The 21,493-nt window shown below is 37.1% G+C and overlaps 4 protein-coding genes across 5 annotated transcripts; 1 reads left to right on the top strand and 3 right to left on the bottom strand.

Annotated features, from left to right (window-relative positions):
• Positions 1 to 411: 411 nt before the first annotated feature.
• On the top strand, positions 412 to 4,119 carry LOC104098398 (protein SINE1). The gene is made up of 3 exons (XM_009605116.4): positions 412 to 717; positions 1,047 to 2,337; positions 3,528 to 4,119. The coding sequence occupies exons 2-3, from the start codon at positions 1,054 to 1,056 to the stop codon at positions 4,008 to 4,010; spliced, it is 1,767 nt and encodes a 588-aa protein (XP_009603411.1). The 5' UTR covers positions 412 to 717; positions 1,047 to 1,053; the 3' UTR covers positions 4,011 to 4,119.
• A 158-nt stretch (positions 4,120 to 4,277) lies between these two features.
• On the bottom strand, positions 4,278 to 5,954 carry LOC104098400 (protein NDH-DEPENDENT CYCLIC ELECTRON FLOW 5). The gene is made up of 3 exons (XM_009605117.4): positions 5,353 to 5,954; positions 4,822 to 5,280; positions 4,278 to 4,748 (listed from the first exon to the last, which is right to left on the bottom strand). Exons 1-3 carry the CDS (start codon positions 5,857 to 5,859, stop codon positions 4,554 to 4,556), a joined length of 1,161 nt encoding a protein of 386 aa, XP_009603412.1. The 5' UTR covers positions 5,860 to 5,954; the 3' UTR covers positions 4,278 to 4,553.
• A 335-nt stretch (positions 5,955 to 6,289) lies between these two features.
• On the bottom strand, positions 6,290 to 8,754 carry LOC104098401 (photosynthetic NDH subunit of subcomplex B 2, chloroplastic). The gene is made up of 3 exons (XM_070196916.1): positions 8,153 to 8,754; positions 6,881 to 7,321; positions 6,290 to 6,613 (listed from the first exon to the last, which is right to left on the bottom strand). The coding sequence occupies exons 1-3, from the start codon at positions 8,570 to 8,572 to the stop codon at positions 6,419 to 6,421; spliced, it is 1,056 nt and encodes a 351-aa protein (XP_070053017.1). The 5' UTR covers positions 8,573 to 8,754; the 3' UTR covers positions 6,290 to 6,418.
• A 3,658-nt stretch (positions 8,755 to 12,412) lies between these two features.
• Positions 12,413 to 19,562, bottom strand: LOC104098402 (YTH domain-containing protein ECT4-like). Of its 2 annotated transcripts, XM_009605122.4 has the most exons (11): positions 19,420 to 19,562; positions 19,268 to 19,318; positions 18,392 to 18,468; positions 18,042 to 18,216; positions 17,675 to 17,742; positions 16,988 to 17,363; positions 16,790 to 16,878; positions 15,930 to 16,511; positions 15,624 to 15,836; positions 15,398 to 15,544; positions 12,413 to 12,988 (listed from the first exon to the last, which is right to left on the bottom strand). In XM_009605122.4, the coding sequence occupies exons 2-11, from the start codon at positions 19,293 to 19,295 to the stop codon at positions 12,755 to 12,757; spliced, it is 1,989 nt and encodes a 662-aa protein (XP_009603417.1). In that variant the 5' UTR covers positions 19,296 to 19,318; positions 19,420 to 19,562; the 3' UTR covers positions 12,413 to 12,754. The 2 variants fall into 2 exon arrangements, with proteins under 2 accessions (XP_009603417.1, XP_009603418.1); XM_009605123.4 differs by lacking the exons at positions 16,790 to 16,878; positions 16,988 to 17,363 and having other exon boundaries at positions 19,268 to 19,562.
• Between the last annotated feature and the right edge of the window lie 1,931 nt (positions 19,563 to 21,493).

The following is a 21,493-nucleotide window of genomic DNA, read 5'->3' as shown; positions in this document are numbered from 1 at the left end:
TTTGAGTAGCAGAAAAAAATAGTTTCTCTCCATAAGTACTTTTGTGAGAAGTATTTTTGAAAAAAATACACTTATAAACAATTTTTAAAAACTTGATCAAACACTAATTACTGCTCAAGAGTGATTTTCAAATACATTAGTCAAAATAAATTGTTTATCAGTACTTTTGAGAAAAATATTTTTCAAAATAAACTGATTTTAAAAGTTTGGCCAAACAGGCTATTATACCCCAATAATTATTGTGGAGGGGTAATTTCGTCAAAGCAACATTGATTGAAAAATGAAAACTCAAATACAGCTGGCGGGGTGAAGGGCAGCGGGGGAATTAAGGTAGAAAATTCAAAATTTAAGGGTACCCCTCAAAATATATTTGGATAGGTGAACTAATTCAGACAGCGCACCACCAAAAACGCGGAGCAAATCCAAATTAAGGCAATATATTTGAGTATAGTAGGAGTAGTAGTATTGCCTTAGTACTTTTTCTCTTTAATTGCAATTACAATTACAATGACTTAACGTGCGTATAATTCTCTGTTCACACTGGTCATTTCTTCGTCTATTATCACTGAGATGTATTCAAGATTTCTTTTTGATTTATTTCCCATTTCAAGAATTCCTTAGTGTTCCTGCTTTAGAAGAAAAGTTAGAGATTTTGATGTGCCACTTCTTGTTGCTGCAGTAAGAATCTGAAAGGACTCATCTTTGACTGAAGAGAAGGTATGCTTCTTTTTGGGTCACCCATTTGGCTATTTTGAGTTCTTGAATGAAGATTTGATTTTTATAAGCATCTGAAAGTCTCCCTTTAACTAAGAGCAAGATGACCCAAGTTTGTGTTTCTGTTTTATGTGTTTTGTTATAGAAAAGATTTAATTTTGTTATAGAAAAGATTTAATTTAGAAATCTTGGTATCAAATTGGGGCGCTTGTTTTTTTTTCTGCTTAGAAAATGATTTTATTGGGCTTTTAAGCAGAAGCTTTCAGTTCGTTCAAATCTATAAGATTTGGTGAATAATTTGTCTAAATATTAGCATGGTTTCTTGGATGCAGTTAAGAGATGGGGAGAAGTCTAAGCCCAATACTTAGAAGACAACTGGAGAATTTGGATAAGGATGCTGAGAGTAGAAAATGTGCAATGAAAGCATTGAAGTCATATGTGAAAGAGCTAGATTCCAAGGCAATCCCTCTCTTTCTTGCTCAGGTTTCTGAAACCAAAGAATCCAATGCTTCATCCGGTGAATACACAATTTCACTCTATGAGGTACTTGCCCGTGTGCATGGGCCGAAAATTGTTCCTCAAATTGATAACATCATGAGCACTATTATCAAGACCCTTACATCCAGTGCCGGTTCTTTTGCTCTTCACCAAGCTTGTTCAAAAGTTGTTCCAGCCATTGCGAGGTATGGTATGGACCCAACTACACCAGAGGAAAAGAAGAGATACATTATACACTCCCTCTCTAAGCCTCTTTCAGATTGTCTTCTCGGGAGTCAGGAGAGTTTATCTTCTGGAGCTGCTCTCTGCCTAAAGGCTCTTGTGGATTCTGATAATTGGCGTGTTGCTTCAAATGAGATGGTTCATGAGGTTTGTCAAAGAGTTGCCGGTGCTTTGGAGAAGCATACTCAAACCAATTCTCATATGGCTCTAGTCACTTCTTTAGCCAAACATAATAGCTTAATCATGGAAGCTTATGCAAGATTGTTGATACAGTCTGGATTACAAATTATAAATAGTAGCAGCGGCGAAGGAATTTCTCAAAAAAGATTGTCTGCTATTCATATGGTCAACTCTTTGATGAAGCATTTGGATCAAAGAAGCATACAATCTGATCTTAGAATGGTTATTGAGGATATGGAAAAATGTCAATCTGATAAGATGCTTTATGTTAGAGGGGCTGCATTTGAAGCATTACAGACTGCAAAGAAAATATGCTCAGAGAAGGGTCCAAAATTTGAGAGAGATGTGGATTCAATGACTGGATCCAACTTTGACAGTAGAGGGAACATTGTATGGAGTTCCGGTGACCAATCACCTTTAACTGCATCACCAGAATCACACACAGTTAACTCATTTGTTGACTATGAACCATTCATGGACTCCCCTCTTTCAATAAATCAGGGTAACGATAGAAGGAGTGTGAACCGAAAACTTTGGAGGAGTGGAAATGGTGGTGTAGATGTGTCTCTAAAGGATGGCATCTTCTCAGAATTCACCCATGGAAATGGCGTCACACACTCTGAGGTTCATAACGATTTTGGAGATAACACTGCTGTGTTTGCTGGATTTTTGCCAGGATCTGCTCGAAATGGTTTTGTCAGAAGTGCTACTCCCAGTCCTCAGGTAAAAAATGTTATTGACTACTGTTCTTTGCATAGTTTATATAGTGTTTGAAGTTTAAATTGCTTTAGTTCTTTCTAAAGTCAAAGAGAAAATTTTAGTAAAAGTTTCCTGGAACAACAGACAGCAAACTAATCCGAGGGCTAATATTTCTAACCAGCAAATAATTTATGAAAATAGCGGGAAGTATTTTGGAGTTAAAAAGTACCTCGTGCATTTATAAAGTAGAGAAAATAACAATTCAGTTATTTGAGATGTAGAGCGCATTAAAGGAATAAACAGAATAGATGGGTTCCCTCTAGTGCATGTGCAACAAAACTAATTAAAGAGCAATCTTAGAAGTAAAATTTTTGATACATGATTTCTATGGTCTGTGCAAAGAACCGAATGGAGGTTGTAAAATATTCTAGAAGATGTCAACTGTTTTTGCTTTCTGTATTTTTTTTTCCCGAACAAGTGTGGCGTTTTCACTCGGGGAATAGTTCTGCATTAGTCATATGCTACATTTCTGATGGATAACTTTGGTTGGAAATTTATCAAGGATAGGGTTGCAACAATTATAATCTAATTTTTGTCAATATTCCACTAATAATATTATTTTATGAACTTTCATAATTCAAAATATTGAAATTCATTTAATAGGCCAAATTTAAACTGTGATGTGATGATTTTGTATCAAACAACTTGTCAATTGTACAATTTTTAACATTTTATCCCGTGAATATTAAAAAGATACACAATTCAAATTGAACTTCCCAACTCTTTGCTCAGTCAATTGTCTCACATAATATGAGCTGGAGGGAGTAGTAAGTTGAAACTTGGTATAGTTCTGACGGGAAATATAAAGCAACTGAAAAGAATAAATGACCAAGTTCATATTAGCTTTTAATACTTTGCTGTTCAATAGATGTTTCATGGTTTCTCTTATGTTGGATGTATGAAATATCAAAACTGCATCTATATGTCTTTGAAAGGAATAGTATAATGAAATTTTGAAAATCATAGTTCAAATGACAGTTTGTTTGACAAAATTAAATGATACTGTGCTTGTTCCAAAGAAGCATTGGATTTCTTTGAGCTTGCTATGAAATGCATTATTTGAAATTGAGCCCCTAGTTTGGTTTGTTATCGGTAAATATCAAGATATGAAGTTGAAGATAGCATGATATTACATTGCTTGTTTTGTACTTCAGAGGTCACGTTCTCATGTTAATGTCGAAAGTGTGAAGATCTTTGCGACGCCAAGAAAACTTATTCATCTCCTTCAGGATGCCAATGATGTGAACTCAGACTTTTCTGAGAGGAAAAGCAGAAGGTTTAGGAGCCCTTCCTTGTGCAGATGTGAACGCAGTCCAGCAAGGTCTGAAGAAAATGGCCTCTTCAATCGTAAAAGATGCGAGGATAGAGATGGGACAATATCTAATAATGATAAACAATGCCATCTAAACTCAGAATCAGTATCTTCAACAGATAATGCTCAAGCTGATGGAGATTTGCAAGTATCTTCAGACGACGTTGCCCGAAATGGAACAGAATTGCAAAGTGTAATTCACCATAAAGGCTATGCTTCTACTAGCATATTGATTTTTGGTATCTTAGTTGTACTTTTGGCAGCCTTCATACTTTTGTTGTGGATAGGGGATAAAGACCAAAGCTACAATCTGGTTCCCACCTAGATATGTAGTTGGTCTTTTGTAATACATTCCACTCTTAGACAGTGGGTGCTAGATAGGAGCTTCAGTATCTTAATTTTTTCATTGAGGATTAATGTACTTTGTTACAGAACTAGTATCCCATCATCCGAATTGATTATTCAGACGCTAATATGAAGGGCTTGTTTTTTGAGAAAGATATTGCCATTTCATCATGCATTGTCAAGAGGCATGATTCTTCAAATCTGTTTAATTTTCCATTTTTAAATAAATTTGATTTCTATAGCTTGCTGAGTAAATTGATGAATGAAATTATATCTGCAAGTTGTAGCCAAGTTAATGAGGAGGGAAAACATGGGCAACAGGAGAACAGAGCTCTCCTTCTAACAATCAAATGGTATTTCATAGGATTTGTGGCATTATATCCACATCAAGGTCAAACCAATTGTATCTGCTTGGTTTAGGTGGTTTGTCTTGTGATAGTGTTGTCTTCCATCTGTTGATTTTTTAATCACTAATGAGAGCTCCATTCTGTGTGAAAATAAGTTCATCTGCTGGATCAGAAATTCACATATTTGGGTTATGCAAACTTTGTTTACCTCTCCATTCACTCTGCGATTCTATGATTATTGGTTGAAGCAAAGCGGCTTGCCCAACACATATATATGAATATCTTCCATAACTTTCATGACTGGAGCCAGGACTCAGCATGTACACTTCTTTGAACCCGTCCCGTCCTACTACCACTGAGTTTCGTCTTCCCTGTTGATGAGTAATTATCAAATGTCAAGAATAAATTAGCAGCTATTGCTTAATGCCCATAAAGACACTTTACCCGATCAATGAGTGTGAAGTTCCTAGGTGCACTTTGATAAATTTTGCTCATTTCCTCAGTCAAATGCTTGTAGTTGTCAGTTTCTTCACCCTCCAACTCTTGTTCTGTTTCTCTTGCAATTGTCTCATTTGTACCCCAGCTGGAGAATATTCCCCCAATTGATTTAGGATCCCAAAGTCTTTTAGAAGCCTGATTCTTTCTCTTCCCAAAGCCAGGAGGAAGGATGCTGAAGTTAGCTAAAAATGGAGGCTTGTTGAAGAAATCTGACCCTTCCAATCCGACTGCATAACTGGCTTCTGGTGTGCTTACTGTAAGATGGCTAAGAACTGAACCCATCATTCGGAGGCGTGACTTACCTAAATTAAAGACTTTAATCTCTGAAGTTAAAACATCTTGTTGCAAAGTAACCATATACTTAGCTTCAATCTTTCCATCTGAACTTGTACAAATCAATTCCACCTGCAATTCCAACTCGGACGTGTAACCACAAATGAAAGAGAGAGCTAATCTAATAGTAGGATCCAAAGGTACCTGAATAGATTCTTGAGGATCTCCTTTAACTTGATGAAGAACCCAAGAACTTGGAGACCATGAAAGACCATGATCGTTGTTGCAAATGCAGGCTAGTGAAACTCCTCCTTCAATGACTGGTGAACCATTCTGTCCTTGTGAGACAGTGGTATGCAACAACTCCAATGTGCCTCCATGCCACATTTGAGCTTTGTATGATGTGATCAAACCACTTGGAAGCATCAAGTTAGCTATACTTCCGTTCTCCAACGCCATGCGGACAACACAGCTGTCATTAACTCCTGTGAAGGTAACTCCACGTCCACTGAACTCACTTTCCAAGTAGTCCGTGTCGATGGGTGGGTATGGGATGGAAGCTACCGCTGGCAATTGAATATTTCTTGTTAAGCTAGTGTACTGGAAGGGACTGCAGAGATGAGGAGGAAATATGGATTTTCTCACTGATCTAGAAATTGGAGAACCTGAGATTTTATTTGGAGAGAGGAGACAAGTGTTAATGGTAGCCATGCCAGAAGAAGAAAGAATTAGACGACTGAGTTTATCCTTGTTCCATGATATGATATTTCACAGTAACTTTTGGTTGGCTAAGGTTGAACATTTGAAAGAGTGTGTGGATTATGCTCCCTTTTTTATGTGTCTTTTGGACATGTCTTGATATGATATTTTGGGTGGTGGTCCTACCTTTTGCTCTTTCATTTTTCTCTTCTCAGGATAGGATTTATGGATGCAACTTGCGATTCTATTAACATGTCTAAGCTTATCTTTTTAATTGCTGCAGTTTAAAGAATGTATCTCTAGCTCAACCATTTTCTGCTTGTTAACAATCATTTGCTTGGAAGGATTTAACTGTTAAAAGAAAGGAAATGAAGTTTCCCGATATCCATTTGTGCTTTGGGATTCTCAGATTGATAACTACAGTTACGCTTTAGGAGGAGGATACAAAAAGGGATTTTTCAATTATATTCAACTAAGTACATTTGATATTGCATAATATTGCAGTTTCTTGATAAAGAAATCAAGAGCTACATAAAGCTTGTAAAAAGAAAATATGTACTCCAGTTTCAAACTATAAATTATCATGCTCAATAACTTGTGCTCCTCTCCACTCTTCACCAGAATTCACAACAAGAGGAACCAACATTGAAGCAGGGCCTGTGCAGATAAAGTATTCCTTCCCATACTTGTCCGAAAATGAACCCGGACTTGATAAGTAAATGTCTTCAAACCCCATACGTATTATCCTGAAGAAGAGCTCACGGCCCTGGGGGAAAAAAACAATGTTAGTGCGAAAACGTATGAGAAATTTGTCCTGGAAATGGCAATACATAGAGATCAAATGATATCTCTTCATCTTGAAATTATAACAACTTTTTTGGGTTGAATTAGATCCAAGACATCAGTACAAACTAAATGGACATTGTTATCCCCACCAAACAATGAGTTATAAAGCGCGCCATTAATAGTAGAAACAGCAAGCATGATAACCTATCCACTAGGAGAGTAGTCTTTTGTTTTGAATGTGATATACCTGATCAATTGTTTCATATTTTGAAGGTATTGAATTATAAAATTCCTTTGCTCTTTCTTCTGGTGGAACACTGTAAAGTCTACTGAGCTTGTGCTTCAGTACAGTGATGGGAACATCTTGAGCAGACCATATTCCCGGCTTCAATTCTGGCTCCCAACCAAACGAGAATAAACCAGGCTCCTCAGTTTTCATTGCTTCCCCTGGAGATAAAATTTCAAAGGGAGAAGACAAAGGAGGATGTGCGCAATAAGTGCAGCTGCGGAGTCCTTGTATTCCTGTACCCCCTCTTGTCTTAGACTTCAAATGGCTTAGTATAGCACTCGTTAACTTGACAGGCTTGCGGCCATTGTTCTTCACTATAACTGCTGTTGCCATGCTCAGTGGATAGAGTGACACCACATAGTTAATATCAAGAGTCCCTCTGCTGCAGCTCAATTCAACCTGAAATTTTTAGTACATAGTGTCTGTCACAGTTATTCAGCTGCATCCCCTTTTTGAGAACAACAACAACAACAACAACAAGCACAGTTGGGTGAGATGTACGCAGCCTTACCCCTATCCTAGAAGGACAGAAAGACTGTTTCCGATAGACGCTCGGCTGGAGAACGGATGACAAAAGTAATGGCAACAAGAAGGAATAACAAAAAGATAAAAATATTGAAGCCAAGAAAGCAGTTGAACTCTAGGTAATAATAGCAACCTATGAATAAAAGGATATCATACTAACACTAATGCTAGCGAACTGGGAAAGACAAAGAGATACGCTCGACTACCTACTAGCCTTCTACCCTAATCCTCGACCTCCACACCCTCTTATCTAGGGCCATGACCTCAGTCAACTCCAGCTGCGCCATGTCCCTCCTAATAACCTCGCCCGAAGACTTCTTAGACCTACCTCTACCCTCCTGATACCTACTGAGGCTAACCTCTCGCACCTTCTGATCGGGGCTTCTATACAGCATCCCCTTTTTGAGAAATCAAGAAAAATAGCATTTAAACAAGAAAGATAGTATTTCTTTGTGAAAGGGAAAGCTACTTTCTGAACACAACATTTCAGCCTCCACGAAGAGCTACTGGCAAGATTTGGTTTGCCTTTTCCAAATTCAAGCGCCGAATATGCCTAAAGCACTGGTGGTTAAAAGTTAAATTGATACCATGGTGCTTATCCTACTAACATATATTGCAATGATGGACATTTAAGTGATTTTGATGATCATTCAGTCAAGCATTGAAGAAAGATGAAAGAGTAGTGAAAACTGAGTAGTAACTGACCTGGAGAGCATCAATAGAGTCAGAATCAACATCTGTGACAGTCCACTCAGAAGAAGCTTTGGCTGCTGTTGTTGACAATTTAGGCTCCAAGATTTCATTGATTACCAGAGCAATGCCACCTCTAGAATTAGAATAAAAAGAGGAAGGAGGAGGAGGAAGGGTATAAAGGACTTCCTCAAAACCATCATCTTTCCAATAAACTTTAGGCTTGTAAGAAGTGATATGGGCATTGGGTATCTGTAGCTTCACTGAGCTTCCATTTCTAACACTCAGCTCAACTGTCCCTTCAGACTCACAAAATTTGATGCCTTTACGACCGAATTTCTGTTCAAGACTTTCTGTAGTTGTGGTGTTGGCTGCAGTTGAAGCTTTAGTTACATTGAGCTTAGGTAGAGAAAGAGATAAAAGAGCTGCAGCCATTCTTAACCACCAACAAGAGAAAGAAAGAAAGAAAGAACACGTCTGTCTTGTCTTGTCTGAGAGTTTATGGGTGCTTAGCTTCCACAAACACAGAGACCAGTGAGTGCATAGTGGCTAAGGCCTATCTCCACCTCCTCCTTTCTTTCTCCAAAAACTTACTTTGGCACATTCTGCTACAGCGACCACTAAGCCCAAATAAGACATTTTCCTACCCCTGTTATGTTTTATTAAGAAATTGTTCATTCGACTTATTAAAAAATACACGATACTTTCAAATGATCTTATATAGTGACTTTCCAAAACTTCCGTATAACAGTTTCTAAATTCTATGCAACGTGAAAATTGTACCTTTATAGATTCACAAAAACTTCCTAAAATAGATCATATTGCAAATAACCAAAGAGTTTCCACCAAGTAAAATGTATTCCCTGGTTTAATTTTGTATAATGGTGTTTGACAAAGCTTTGTACACAGCATAAGCTGTATGAATGTGAATTGGAGGGATTTTCTATTTCTCTTTTTCCTAGCGAAAGTTCAATTCTACTAAATTGCCACTAGAAAATGCATAGAACCATAATTTGAAGGTCGCTATTGGTTGCCTCTCCATCTTGTATCACTAAAGTACATGGTTGAAATTTCACCAAAAAGTTAAAAGAAAACAAGAAAATTGAAGAAACGATGCAACTAGGTCCCCGCTATGCAACTTTACCCATGATTTAATAGCACATCTACTACTCGCAAATACAATTAATCTCCCTAATTGAAAAGTTATACTATTGACTTCCTTTAACTTAAGGTCAAGCGGTACTGTCATTTTTACACCTTTCTTTTTTCGTTTTCTTGTACAAGTGTTTGGATATAGAGTGCCGGAACTGTCATGTCTTGCTAGTATGACAATGGCTACCATCATAAATAGTTATGTTTACTTAATTTCAGGAAACATAGTAATTGATTTCGGATAGTTTGCAACTTGTTTAAGATGACTGGTCATTGGTACATTGGACCAATAAGGCGTTAGACCATATTGGATATATACGGGTTACCTGTAGAAATCAAAATAATTACCCCGATTCTATCCATACAAAATAATTACGCGACCCTACCCATTAATATTTCGGTATATATGTATACTATTATAGTATACCATTGAAGTATATCTATATACTCTTACAGTATATTGTGATACAATAGCGGTATATTATTGGACAACTGTGTTTTAATTTAATTTTTTGCCAAAAAGCTGCATATTATTATTAGTATACCGTTTCGGTATATATGTATACTATTACAGTATATTGTTATAGTATAACTATATACTCTTACAATATAATGTGATACCTGATATTAGGCCAAAAATGTATATATTTAATTATTGTTGCCTCACATTCTATTACTTTTAATCGTCTTTTGAGTGTTAATCATATTACTTTGTACTTAATATTATATTTTAACTGTGTAGGAATAAAGCAGTGTGAAGATGAAGAGATTTGGAGCAAAATTAAATAAAATGTGGAAGAAAAAGAATGAAAATTAAAAGAATAAAAAAAGAGGGGACACCCTTTGGGTTTTGTCCCCCCAGGTGGAAGACAAGAGAAAAGAAGAGAAGCAAAGCAAAGCAAAATTTGAAGGAATTGGCGTGAAACAGCCAGGGCCAGCGCTAGGCTTTGATCTGGACGCTGGAGGCGGGAACTTTTCTTAGTTCGTTCGGGACAAGGTTATTTCGGCTCAAGACCCTCCCCCCCCAACTCGTATAAAAGGAGTTCTAAACCTATTTTGGAGGATAACTAACATACTTTGAAGGAGAATTCACACGAGGGAACACGACCACGCTTCGAGGAGGCTTCTAACTAGTTTTTCTTCTCTTCTCTTCCTTTAATCTCATAATTTATTAGTTCTAGAGTTTTGGGTGATACATGAACGTTGCAGTTTGAAGCTTGAATTGTTCTTATTATTTTATCATATTGGTTTATTTATTCAATCTTGCGCTTAACTATTTGATTGCTTGATAATCAATTGAATACTATCTACGAATCTAGGATTGAACTCGGGAGAGGAAATTCTAGATTGCATATAAGATTGAGTAGAGCAAGATCTTAACTCTGAGTGGGGGGCGGATTTGCGGTTAGGATAGGAATATACATAATCGCCTTGCTTGGTTACTATACAGGAATTATTAATGCGTTCTTGTTAATTCTAATTCCATAGGAATATAGGCATTAGATTAGCTTGAATAAGCGAGTAGTACTTCGGGAGAAGGTTACGAGCAATATTAACCCTGTCAACCAATAAACCAGATAAATTAATTAGACGATTTAAGTGGAAAACTCAACGGGATTGTTAGCTAACCCATAGCTCTAGAATATTTTCTCCCATTGAACTCTTCTCTAAGATTGCAGACTTGTTTCCTTTAATTTCATAGTTTACTATTCTAGATAAATTTTAGTTAAATATTCATGCTTTACGATTCACTTGAATAGATTAATTGTTTGGTTTATTTTAGTTGATAATTAATCACAAGTCCCTGTGGGTACGATATCTGGACTTATAATCCTATATTACTTGTCGACCACGTATACTTGTGTGTGCGTTTGGGGGCAACAATACCGTAGCGGTATAGTGTTGGGTAAATGCGTTTTTATTCAAGTTTCATCTGAAATATTGCATATTATTACAATATATCATTTTGTTAGCTCTTTTTTTTAAAAAAATATTTTATTTCGTTTTTTCTTTGTCATTAGATTGTGTATCATATAATAAGTCCTAGTAACAATAATCCTCAAAGTTAGTTAATCGCAGTATGTGGTTAGGAGCAGATGTAGCGTTTCGGATACGAGTTCAACTGAACTCATAATTTCCGACACAGAGTATAGATTTATATGTAAAAACCTATTAAAATCTCAACAAGTATTAGATTTGAACCCATAATTTTAACAGTATAATAAGTTCAATGCTAAAACCTTAAAAGCTGAACCCATTAAATTTATATCTTGGAACCACCTCGGTATGTGATTAAAGAGTTAACTTATCCATGGAGTTCATTAATGAGACGTTTTGGATCGGGGTATCTTAATCTATGAATGCAGGGGAAAAAATACAAAGAAGCTCTTGAAGCTTTCAAACAAAAGCACATACGTTAAAAAGATGAATAACGTGCAATGTAGAAAAAATAGGAGAAGAAAAATACAAAGATATAAAGTAATTAATGGGAGAAAGGAGAGAGTAATCAATGGGAGAAAGGGAATGGCAGGGAAAAGTTAGGATAAATAGGAAAAAATAGGAGAGAGAAAATACAAAGAGACAAAGAGTATTTAATGCGAAAACGGCAATGTCCGTAGAAAGCCGGGGTAAATATTTTGGACCGTGAGTGTATTATGTAAAAAATTTTGAGTAAGTAATTAGTTTGGTCCGAATGGGCATTTTGTGTAGATTAAACACCGCTGACAAAATTTTAGTAATAGGGTAATCATAACTCAATTAACTTCAAATGTTATCTAACCAAATGGTTGACAGATTTTGAAGTTTCAAGTGGTTTTCTTAAACAAAATTTAGTATAGAAATGACTCAATGGAGCAACTGTCATAGATGATTCATATAATATAATTAACCTCTATTAGATTGAGATGGATGGGTGGTTATAACTGATTGACAAAATGTCAAAAGGATTTCCCATCCCTATGTTGGTTAATAAAATGCTTGTCTGTCAAGAGCTTTTCTTATTGATGTCGATATTACCTAAACATGCCCAGTTAACAAAACTCACATGTTATACATTCATGAATGCGTATCCATAGTTGCTAATCAATAAAAAAACCTTGACTCACTCATAATAACAAGAACACATGAACAAAACCTCAACAAATTTAACAAAAAAAGAGGGAAATACAAGATCGTTTAATAAAAGCTGAGTCTAAGCCAAAAACTAAAAAACCAAATAAAAGATCAAGAAGATATGAAGTCCACTAAGTAATTGCAATTCTCAAAGGAGTCCAAGCTTCTAGCTGCCAATAAAGAAAGTTTTGAGCTACTTGTTTTATTACCATCCTAGTAAAAGAAAACATATTGCATGTGACAAAAAACAAAACCTTCTGCTATGCTAATTGGATCCGGTAAAAAGCTTCGCATAAACCCAAGTTAACGAACGAGCCCACGAAGAGAGAAAAAGAGAAAAGTAAAAGAAAACACTCAGCAAGCACTTCCCGTTCCATTCAATAAGACTTCATTGTCTTTAGCATTTGGTTGATCTTTGGCAGCTGTGGTTGATCTTATTTCTTCAGATGGCTTCAGTTCCCCATCTTCAGATCTGGGTAGACCAGTGGAACCCCCAGATGAAGCAGGTATTTTTGACCATTCTTTATCTATTGGCCTATCTTGCTCAGTTATTTGGGTCGAAGCAGCAGATTGATTGACATTTCCAACCTGAAATATCAGACACAATCACTAACCCAAAATTAACCGAGTGTCGAAGAAATGACATGCAGTAATTACCTAAATAAAAGAATATTTGCAACTTTTACATTGGTGTAATGCATCAAAATGGAGTAGGCACAATTTCTCGGACCAAGAATTGAAGCAGCGTACTGCTTGGCAGGGGAGGTCGGGGATTTACGACAGCTCTACGTCTGTCAATCAACTGCCGATGGTGCAGGGATATGGATGGGACAGGAGGGCTATAATGGTATATTCACAATAAGATCCTTTTACAAGATTTTGTTGAAAAGGACAACAAGGTAAAGCAATCTGGACCACTGAGTGCAAAATAAAGTGGCTTCTCCACTTCCTTTTTTTGTTTGGCCAGCTGCATGGAACTCTTAACCGTTAAAATCCCAAGAGCAAAGACAAATTGACATTGGCTGGTGCAATGTGTATCATACTAGTACTAGGAATAAGTGGGACACTTGGTCACACCGCATGACATGGGATTTGATGGTGAACATGCTCAAAAATTGGGTGACGGGACAGAACAAGCAGGATCATTAGGTGTGGTATATACTGCTTTCACTGATATTGAGATGGTTTGCAATTTTTTTGGTGTAATTTTGGAGCAAATAGGATTTACAATCTATATAAATGATTAGATGGAAACTAAACTTCTTGCATAGTACTCGTATAGTTCTTGAATCCCAGGGGTTGTCCCCCTTGGATCAACAGCACTGGCTTGTCAAAAAAAGTCGGGTATTGTATCAACGGATGAAAAGTAATGAAATTCGACTTTTGCCTGATAAAAAAAGGTCAGGTATGGTATCAACACAGTGCAAACTATCCCAACTAGTCCACCTACATCTATAACACAGCTCAGTAACTTGGATTCTGAATAAAATATGCATGGACATAACTAGAGTTTGGTGGTTTCAAACCAACACCAGAGAATCAAATACATTTCAAGCTGGCATTAATATAAATCCAAAACAAAGCAACTTGTTTATAGCGCCGTCCTCCCTCCAGCAAGCTCTTGTCGTCCCACCATTCATTCAGAACTTTATCTCTCTCTCTCTCTCTCTCTATATATATATATATATATATATATATATATATATATATATAGAGAGAGAGAGAGAGAGAGAGAGAGAGAGCGAGAGAGAGAGAGACAGTATTTATTTATATAACAAATTTTCTGATTTTACATGGACATATTACAAATTTGGCAAGTTTAAACAAATATCAGAGATTCAAATATATTTTAAATGGGCATTCATGTAACTCCAGACCAAAGCAACTACGTAAAAATCCCCATGCTCCCTCTAGCAAGTTCCCAGCTTCCCGGCCACTCAATCACCCTCCTCCTCTCTCTTCATCTTAAAGTAGAATCTCCTGAAATCATGCAATTCATCAAACACACACACCCTATCCACTGGACCCTGGAAGTGTTTCAACTTATTGTTTTCTGATGAGCAATCGTCATTTCACCACAGTTCCTATCTATGTTAAACTTTACATACCTGTAAGTATTGGGATTGGAAATGTATGTGCGTTTGTATAAGGGTTGGAGAAATATTATCTTTTTAAATAAGTTGGTGAAATATTACCATTTAATATTGTGGTTATTGGATTGGTTAACTATGCACCATGGAACTTTTATGGAAAATCGGTCACAACTATATTTTTTTTTTAAAGATAAGGTTAAGGTAATGTTTACAACTCTATTTTAGATCCAACAGAAAACAGCTGTTGTGTTGCCAACCCAAAACTATTTACAAACTATAATCAGCACAATCAGGTCTGGTTTGGTCCTCTGGACAAGATTTGCAGATACTAAACAACAAGACTATAAATAATTTGACTAGTCTCGGGACAATTAAGTGACAAGGTAAGGACGGCTCCATCAGTAAAGATAATGTGGGTTAATTTGAAGGCTTAGGACAAATCTTCAAATTAAAAAGAAAATGGAAAAAGGACAAATGGTAAGGTTTGCAGGGAATGAATCGTGGAAAGTTAAATTGGGAAATTTTTGTTGCAAGCAATCAAATCCTCTTTTTGTCCCTCCAACCAATTATGCGGAACAAAATCCCAACTCTATATCCTCTCATCAAACACCAAGCAAGTATAGGCCAGTGTTGGGACAGATTTTCTTTAAAGCCAAGAGCTGTTTTTAGGTGAAAACAACCAACTTAACTGAGATAGAAGCTATCCAAACACAATTAGTTTCCCAAAGTGTCCCATAAATCTGGAAAGCCTTTCCAGAAGCATTTCAAAAAGAATGTTCAAGCACCCTCTTAGCAGCTTAATGCATTTTTATCTCTTACCAATCGTTGAATCAAGCAACTATGCAACAAATAAAACGAACAACAAAAGAAGATGAATCAAGTGTAAAGAAAAAGATCAATATACCTGTTTATTCAGTTGACGCTGTTTAGCTTTCTTCTCTTGCATTATCTTCTGACGCCCCTCATAGAAATCAAAGTCATCTAGAATGCATGTCTTGCTGGAATGTGTCTTGAATATTTGAAGTATTTGAAGACCCAGCTCAGATTTTACCTGCAGCATCGGAAGATATCAAAAATTCAGCCAGAGAAGCATAGATTAGAAATTTGTAGCGCAAGGGACTATCACACACCTCCTGAGTATCTCTGCTGTTGGTTACAGGTTTATTTTCATTGTTTTCCAATGTAATGTGCCTCAAAATGATATTAGGAACATCTTTCACAATATGCCACTTCACTGGAAAGCAACCATTCCACTTGTCCTGCTGCCAATACTCAACAGTTTTATCAAAGTCAACTGGACCAATCATCTCTGCAAGACCAACAAACTGCCCACTTGCATTGACCTGTAAAACACCACAAAGGAAATTAACTAATACTCCCAAAGGTTGCCACTAGATGGACTTGCCTATTTGCAAAGGTGCAAAGATGATACTTACAGAAAACAGCAGAAAAACAGGACATCCCCCAGACTTCTCCTCAGCTTCTCTGTAAGCTGCATCCAGTTTCTTGTTACCGTTGGGTGTGCTTGCCCATACACCGTATTTAATGCTTTTGTGAATATCATCCTCGCTGTATGATTTAATGACAAAGAACTTTGCATCTGTGTATGTTTCAGGGAAATCATCTCTGTTGTACTGCTCCCTATCTGGGAAAAGGGGTAGATTATCCTCATCACAGTTGCCTTTTAGTGGAAGACTCTGCCCCTTAACTGCTAAGGATATAGGTTCAGAATCCTTCTGGTCCTTGAAACCCTTTCCCCGGGGTCCTCTGTTCAATTCATTCAACCCATCAGCGCTTTCATTGCTGTTGGCAGATAACCCATTACCACGGCCACGAGGTCTATACTTGTGATCAGCAACCAACCAATCACGACCACCAGTCCTAAGATCATAAATACTAGGTGAAAATCCTAAACCACTTCTAAACGCGTTTCCGTATTGGCCATACATCCGATTGTTAGGATACATCTGATTCATATATCCTCCCATTGCAGATGACGCTCTTGGATGCTGCATACCCTGTTGCATAAAAGGATAGAATAAGGCGAAGAGAAGGATGTATCCAGGTCTACTGAATGCTCCATTTCCAAATCATAAACACCATTGGTAAATTAAATCCAGTTAATAATGCCCAAAAAAAAAGGAAAGGGAAGCAGATCCACAAGTTGAAAATTCGGGAGAGCAGCATGTTTAGCCACCATAAAACAGGTAGGAAAAAGATGAATAAGAAGTACTGAATATCAAGGACACACAGCAATCAAGCGGTGCAAATGACAAGCACCTTAAGAAATACCTACCACTGAATGTGGAAGAGGACGCAGATTTTGAGTACCTCCAGAAGAGAAATTGCTCCCACGAGGAACTGCTGAAGAGACCCAAGGACTTACTGCATCAACAGATTTGTGATGATAAAAAACATAGAAGCTTCAAGGATATATCTAACAAACTAATTCCTTGAACCAAATCTCTTCCTTATAATCCGAGAAAAGGGATACCTGATGGCATGCCTCCCCAACCATAGGAATCAGAGGATTTCGCAGAAGAATTCTGGTAAGTTGGTCTTACAGACTTTGACGTATTGGTTCGATGAGTCACGGTACTCCCTACACGACTCTGATTTGCTTCGGTTGATTCAGCTGGAAATCGCACTTGGTCAGGTGCAACAGAAGGTGAAACCGCTGTCTGGGAAGTGTTACCTTGGTTTGAAGGGTAAGATCCACTGGTCGAAGAAGCGGACTGAAAATAAGACGATGGGTATTGGTATTGCTGAGGGCCATAGAGCTGCCTATCATGTCCAACATGCGAACCCGATGGGGAGTATGTCCCATATGGTGCATAACCATACCCATGTTGATAGTCACCGAACATGCCCTGTTATCAGCCACCAGGACCGGAGAGAATCAAAAGCTATCCTCAAGTAATAGACTAATAAACAAGATCACAAGAATAATAACAAACAACACGAGGTCAAACATCTTCCAGTTATAGAGAAGAGAAGGATAAAGGGGATGGGGAGATATGTCATCAGGACAAGTCACAGATCACAGTACCAACTCTTCTTGGTTAAAAGATCACAAATCACAAGGAAATTCTAGGAATCAATTTCAAGGCAAAATTCTATAGATGGAAAATAAACAAATAATAAAGGAAACATAACTATTTTAAAAAAAACAAAAACTTACTTGAGGCATTTCAACTCCATCGGCGCTTGCAAATCCATCCCACTCATTGCCTGATGATCCATCATAACCTGTATTAAGACCATATCACAGGGGGATGAACAGACAAAAACTTTATTGATAGAATGAAAAATATACCATCAAAAGGTACACTAGGCAACTGACCAAATAAAAGACCTTCCTGACCTTCATTCCTAATGCTACCTAGATAATTCAGAATTGCCTAGCAGCTTATCCATCCTAACAACTTTATATCATGTAATTTAGCTGAATGTCCAATGATGAATCAAAATAATGGGCAACACAACATGCTGTTAAGTTTTTTATCAATTGATAAACAACACTCTCTATACTGTCTGGTGTTTGTTACCTCCATAATAGTATGTTGAAGAAGGGTATGTTGGAGATGTGTATCCGTTTGGGCTGTAAAACATGCTTGGCCCTGTGAAATCCTGATTAAAGGGGCTTGTTGATCTCTCAAAAGGCTTGTTCATTCCATTCGCCATGGTGCCAGGTTCAACAGGTGCATATTGAACAGATGAAACCTTTTTATCAAGAAAGAGGGATTGACAGTAAAGGGAATTAATTTTCAACTCAACCAAGACATCCTTTGTTGTCAAACTTTAATGAAAAAATACAGCAAAGATGCCAAAATTTTCATCTAGTGGCATGCATTGGAAAGTCAAAATTAATCTCAAGATCTAACGCAACAACCAGTACCTGCTTTGTTGAGTCACGAGCTTGAAGGGACTTATTCTCGGAATCCAAATGCAAGTCCTGTAGCAAATCTGCTGTTTCTTAAGCAATGTGAATTAAGGAGACAAAAAAACATTCCATAAACTCAGGGTCGGCCGGACATCTTATTTAAACAGCTCATCCATTAAGAGTTTTGATGCCATAAATTCGTCTGATACATAACTTACATACTAGATATATTCCACAAGCATGTCAAACGTCATTAATATATACCCCTTCTGTTCCACTCTATGTGACAGTACCTGTTTGGAGGGTCAAAGGAGTTTTTCTTTGACCACAACCTTTATCTCAATTACTATTTAAATAGTTTGAAAGTTAACTATGTGACCTATAATATTTTGACATAGTTTTTCTAAGTATGTAAATTTTATTTCAAAATACTTTGAAGATTCTATGTCTGCTTACTCCGAATCATGCCATTCCAAAAATCCAACTAAAGTTCTTTTAGAAAAATTAAAATTGACCCAATAACAACCCACAAGCAGGGCAGAGGATGGTTCTTCAAGCATATCATTGCACTAATAAAACAACAATTGCGCAATTAATTCCATAAGTATCAATTTTTCTTTTTTAATTTCAGCACTCCCCAAACAGCCATGAAATTAAGAAACAGAAAGAAAAGATAAAGTAAGAAATTATAGAAACGATACATATTCGGTAGTCAAACAGGGAGCATAAACCCTAGTAAAAACCACACAAAACCAGTATTAAAGAGAGAGAGAGAGAGAGAGAGAGAGAACGGAAGCGTAATAAAAATAAATACTTACAATTTAAGCAAACCCCAGATGAGAAAACAATTAAAAGAAATGAATTAAGAGAAAGAGAGAAAGAAAAGGATACGATCTGAGGAAGGAACAACAGCCGCCATAGGCAAAAGATCGACCAAAACACCTGAGAAGTGAGGTTTAATTATACGTTATTTATCCCGTGGGGGGAAAATGTGACCTAACTGTATATACTACCCCAAAATGAAGAAAAGTAGTACTCAGTACTTGATAAATGAGAGAGAGGGAAAACTTGGGGAAGGGGTTAGTTAGCCGCACAGGAGCCAAGAAGGCTATTTTGTGTTTCGGTTTCGGCGTTCTCAGACTCAGAGGGGAAAGTGAAAAATTTCTTTACGTAAAGTATTGTGATTCAAATAGCTCCACGGCTCTTTCTCCCAAACCGGAAACGTTTTTCCTTTTCTCCCTTTTCTTGTTTTATATATATACTATATAAACTTGCCACCATTTTTGTTTATTTGGGTGTTTGATAGTATGAAGCAAAAAGTTTTCGCAATTTTTAAATAAGTAGATTTTATTTATTTTTAACGTTTGATAAGTGAATGAAAGATATTATTTTAAAAAATATTCATATATAATTAGGCAAATATTATGGTGTAAAATTGAGGCAGTAGAGTGGTGGGGATGGTCGGGGTTGGGTGAATATTAAAATCTTTTAAATTGCACGATTGAAGTTCAATAAGTGCACTTCGATTGATCTTAATACTAGATTTTTTAGTTATATTGGATTTCATTTCATCCTAATTCGATCCTTTATTAAGTAGTTTTACGAAACAGTAAGAGTTATATATACAAATGTATTCTTATAGTTCTCAAGAACTAGTAAAGGTGAAGAAAAACTCTTCTTACTTATTTCGAATCTGACTTGTCGAAATTCTATTGAATGAGAATTTGCAAGAATATATATATATATATATATATATATATATATATATATATATATATATATATATATATATATTGTTTACCCTCAAAATCGGATAACAATTAAATTTGTAAGTGGTTTTAAGGATACACGGATTAACTTGATACTAAGCGATAAATTAAGTAACTATTGAACAAACAAAGACAAAATAGATTCAAACACAGGAGGAAGATAGTTCCAGCCTTAGTGAAATATTCACCCTCGATTCGGGCTCACCACCGCCGGCACCAATGAAAAAGAGTAAGAGTTAGTGACAAAGAAAATAATAATATATTACTTTTGAGTGCGTGTTACAATGTGCTTCATGAATTATCAGACCCCCTTTATATAGTAAGGGAGTCCTACTTTAGATACAACTCTATAAAAGGTAAAAAAATCTTCTGATTAACTGAATGTCGGTTCCTTATTGATACATGCCGAGATCCTCACCGTGATATCCGGCCGGTCACGGATATTTCGGCCTTCTGTTGGCTATGATTGATTGTTCGACAATGTTCTTCGAAGTCGTTCGAGGCTAGGACCGATTCCGAAATTATGACCTCGACATTCTCGAGGGTAGGTGTCATGCCCGCGGATTCTGGCTCGGTGGGACCTTTGGCTCGATTTCGGTCCCTTGCCACTATGTCTCGAGCCTGACTTATCTTGTCAGAGGCCGGGATGCACCATGATCTTGATTTCACCCGTATACAGATAGTACCCTCGTTTCTCGGAGAGTAAACGACGAGAAACGACATGAGCTTCTGATTCTTACTTCGACACATCGCGAAAGAAACAACAAAACATCTGAAACGTCTCGTCAGTCAAGTCATAATGGCATTAAATGTATGTCAGCCGCCGGTTGGCCTTCCCTGGACGTGAAACGTCACTGAACTACTATAAATACCCCCCTCCCCTGTTCATTTTTATTTTACATCAAACCTTCAACCCTCATACCCTCAGGATTTCAATACTCTTTAGCACTTACCCCGGTTACTCGAGGTCCTTTGCAAGAATTTTTACCCATCTTCTTCTCAAGCCAACAAGTCTAATCCTTCAACTTCCTTTCTTTCTTCATCTTTCCCAGATTTCCCTCCATTTTTACTTTCTAAAGGAATGGCAAAGACTTCCAAAATCGTTCCCCAGAAAGAAGCTCCTTCTACTTAGCGGCCCACTACTGAGGTCGAGGAGACCGCTCCGAGCGTGGCCATTGATGAACCAGTACCCGACCCCCCCTTGAAAATGTTCATCCCTGGGGGATGCTCGGTCACTGACAATTTCAAGGTTGAAAAGCCTTCCTTCGTACAGGGTCGGTGTAAGGAGGTCTTGAGATACATCTGCTTGATTACCGAAGAGGTCCTCCCTACGGTCCGAAAAGACTGC

This window comes from Nicotiana tomentosiformis, chromosome 3, assembly GCF_000390325.3.
Source record: "Nicotiana tomentosiformis chromosome 3, ASM39032v3, whole genome shotgun sequence".
NCBI lineage: Eukaryota > Viridiplantae > Streptophyta > Magnoliopsida > Solanales > Solanaceae > Nicotiana > Nicotiana tomentosiformis.
Note: the sequence above shows the minus strand (reverse complement) of the source record. Positions and strands in the feature narration are given on the sequence as shown.

Excerpts from the sequence above, each read along its gene's own strand:
- LOC104098400 (XM_009605117.4), bottom strand. The coding sequence starts at position 5,859 with ATGGCTACCATTAACACTTGTCTCCTCTCTCCAAATAAAATCTCAGGT. Across the intron at positions 5,281-5,352 it reads ATCCTCAAGAATCTATTCAG|GTGGAATTGATTTGTACAAG; the intron begins GTACCTTTGGAT and ends TTGGAATTGCAG. Across the intron at positions 4,749-4,821 it reads ACTTCACACTCATTGATCGG|GGAAGACGAAACTCAGTGGT; the intron begins GTAAAGTGTCTT and ends ACTCATCAACAG.
- LOC104098398 (XM_009605116.4), top strand. The coding sequence starts at position 1,054 with ATGGGGAGAAGTCTAAGCCCAATACTTAGAAGACAACTGGAGAATTTG. Across the intron at positions 2,338-3,527 it reads GTGCTACTCCCAGTCCTCAG|AGGTCACGTTCTCATGTTAA; the intron begins GTAAAAAATGTT and ends TTTGTACTTCAG.
- LOC104098401 (XM_070196916.1), bottom strand. The coding sequence starts at position 8,572 with ATGGCTGCAGCTCTTTTATCTCTTTCTCTACCTAAGCTCAATGTAACT. Across the intron at positions 7,322-8,152 it reads ACTCTATTGATGCTCTCCAG|GTTGAATTGAGCTGCAGCAG; the intron begins GTCAGTTACTAC and ends TAAAAATTTCAG. Across the intron at positions 6,614-6,880 it reads AATATGAAACAATTGATCAG|GGCCGTGAGCTCTTCTTCAG; the intron begins GTATATCACATT and ends TTTTTCCCCCAG.
- LOC104098402 (XM_009605122.4), bottom strand. The coding sequence starts at position 19,295 with ATGGCGGCTGTTGTTCCTTCCTCAGATC. Across the intron at positions 17,364-17,674 it reads ATGGAGTTGAAATGCCTCAA|GGCATGTTCGGTGACTATCA; the intron begins GTAAGTTTTTGT and ends GGCTGATAACAG. Across the intron at positions 15,545-15,623 it reads ACAGCAGAGATACTCAGGAG|GTAAAATCTGAGCTGGGTCT; the intron begins GTGTGTGATAGT and ends CCGATGCTGCAG.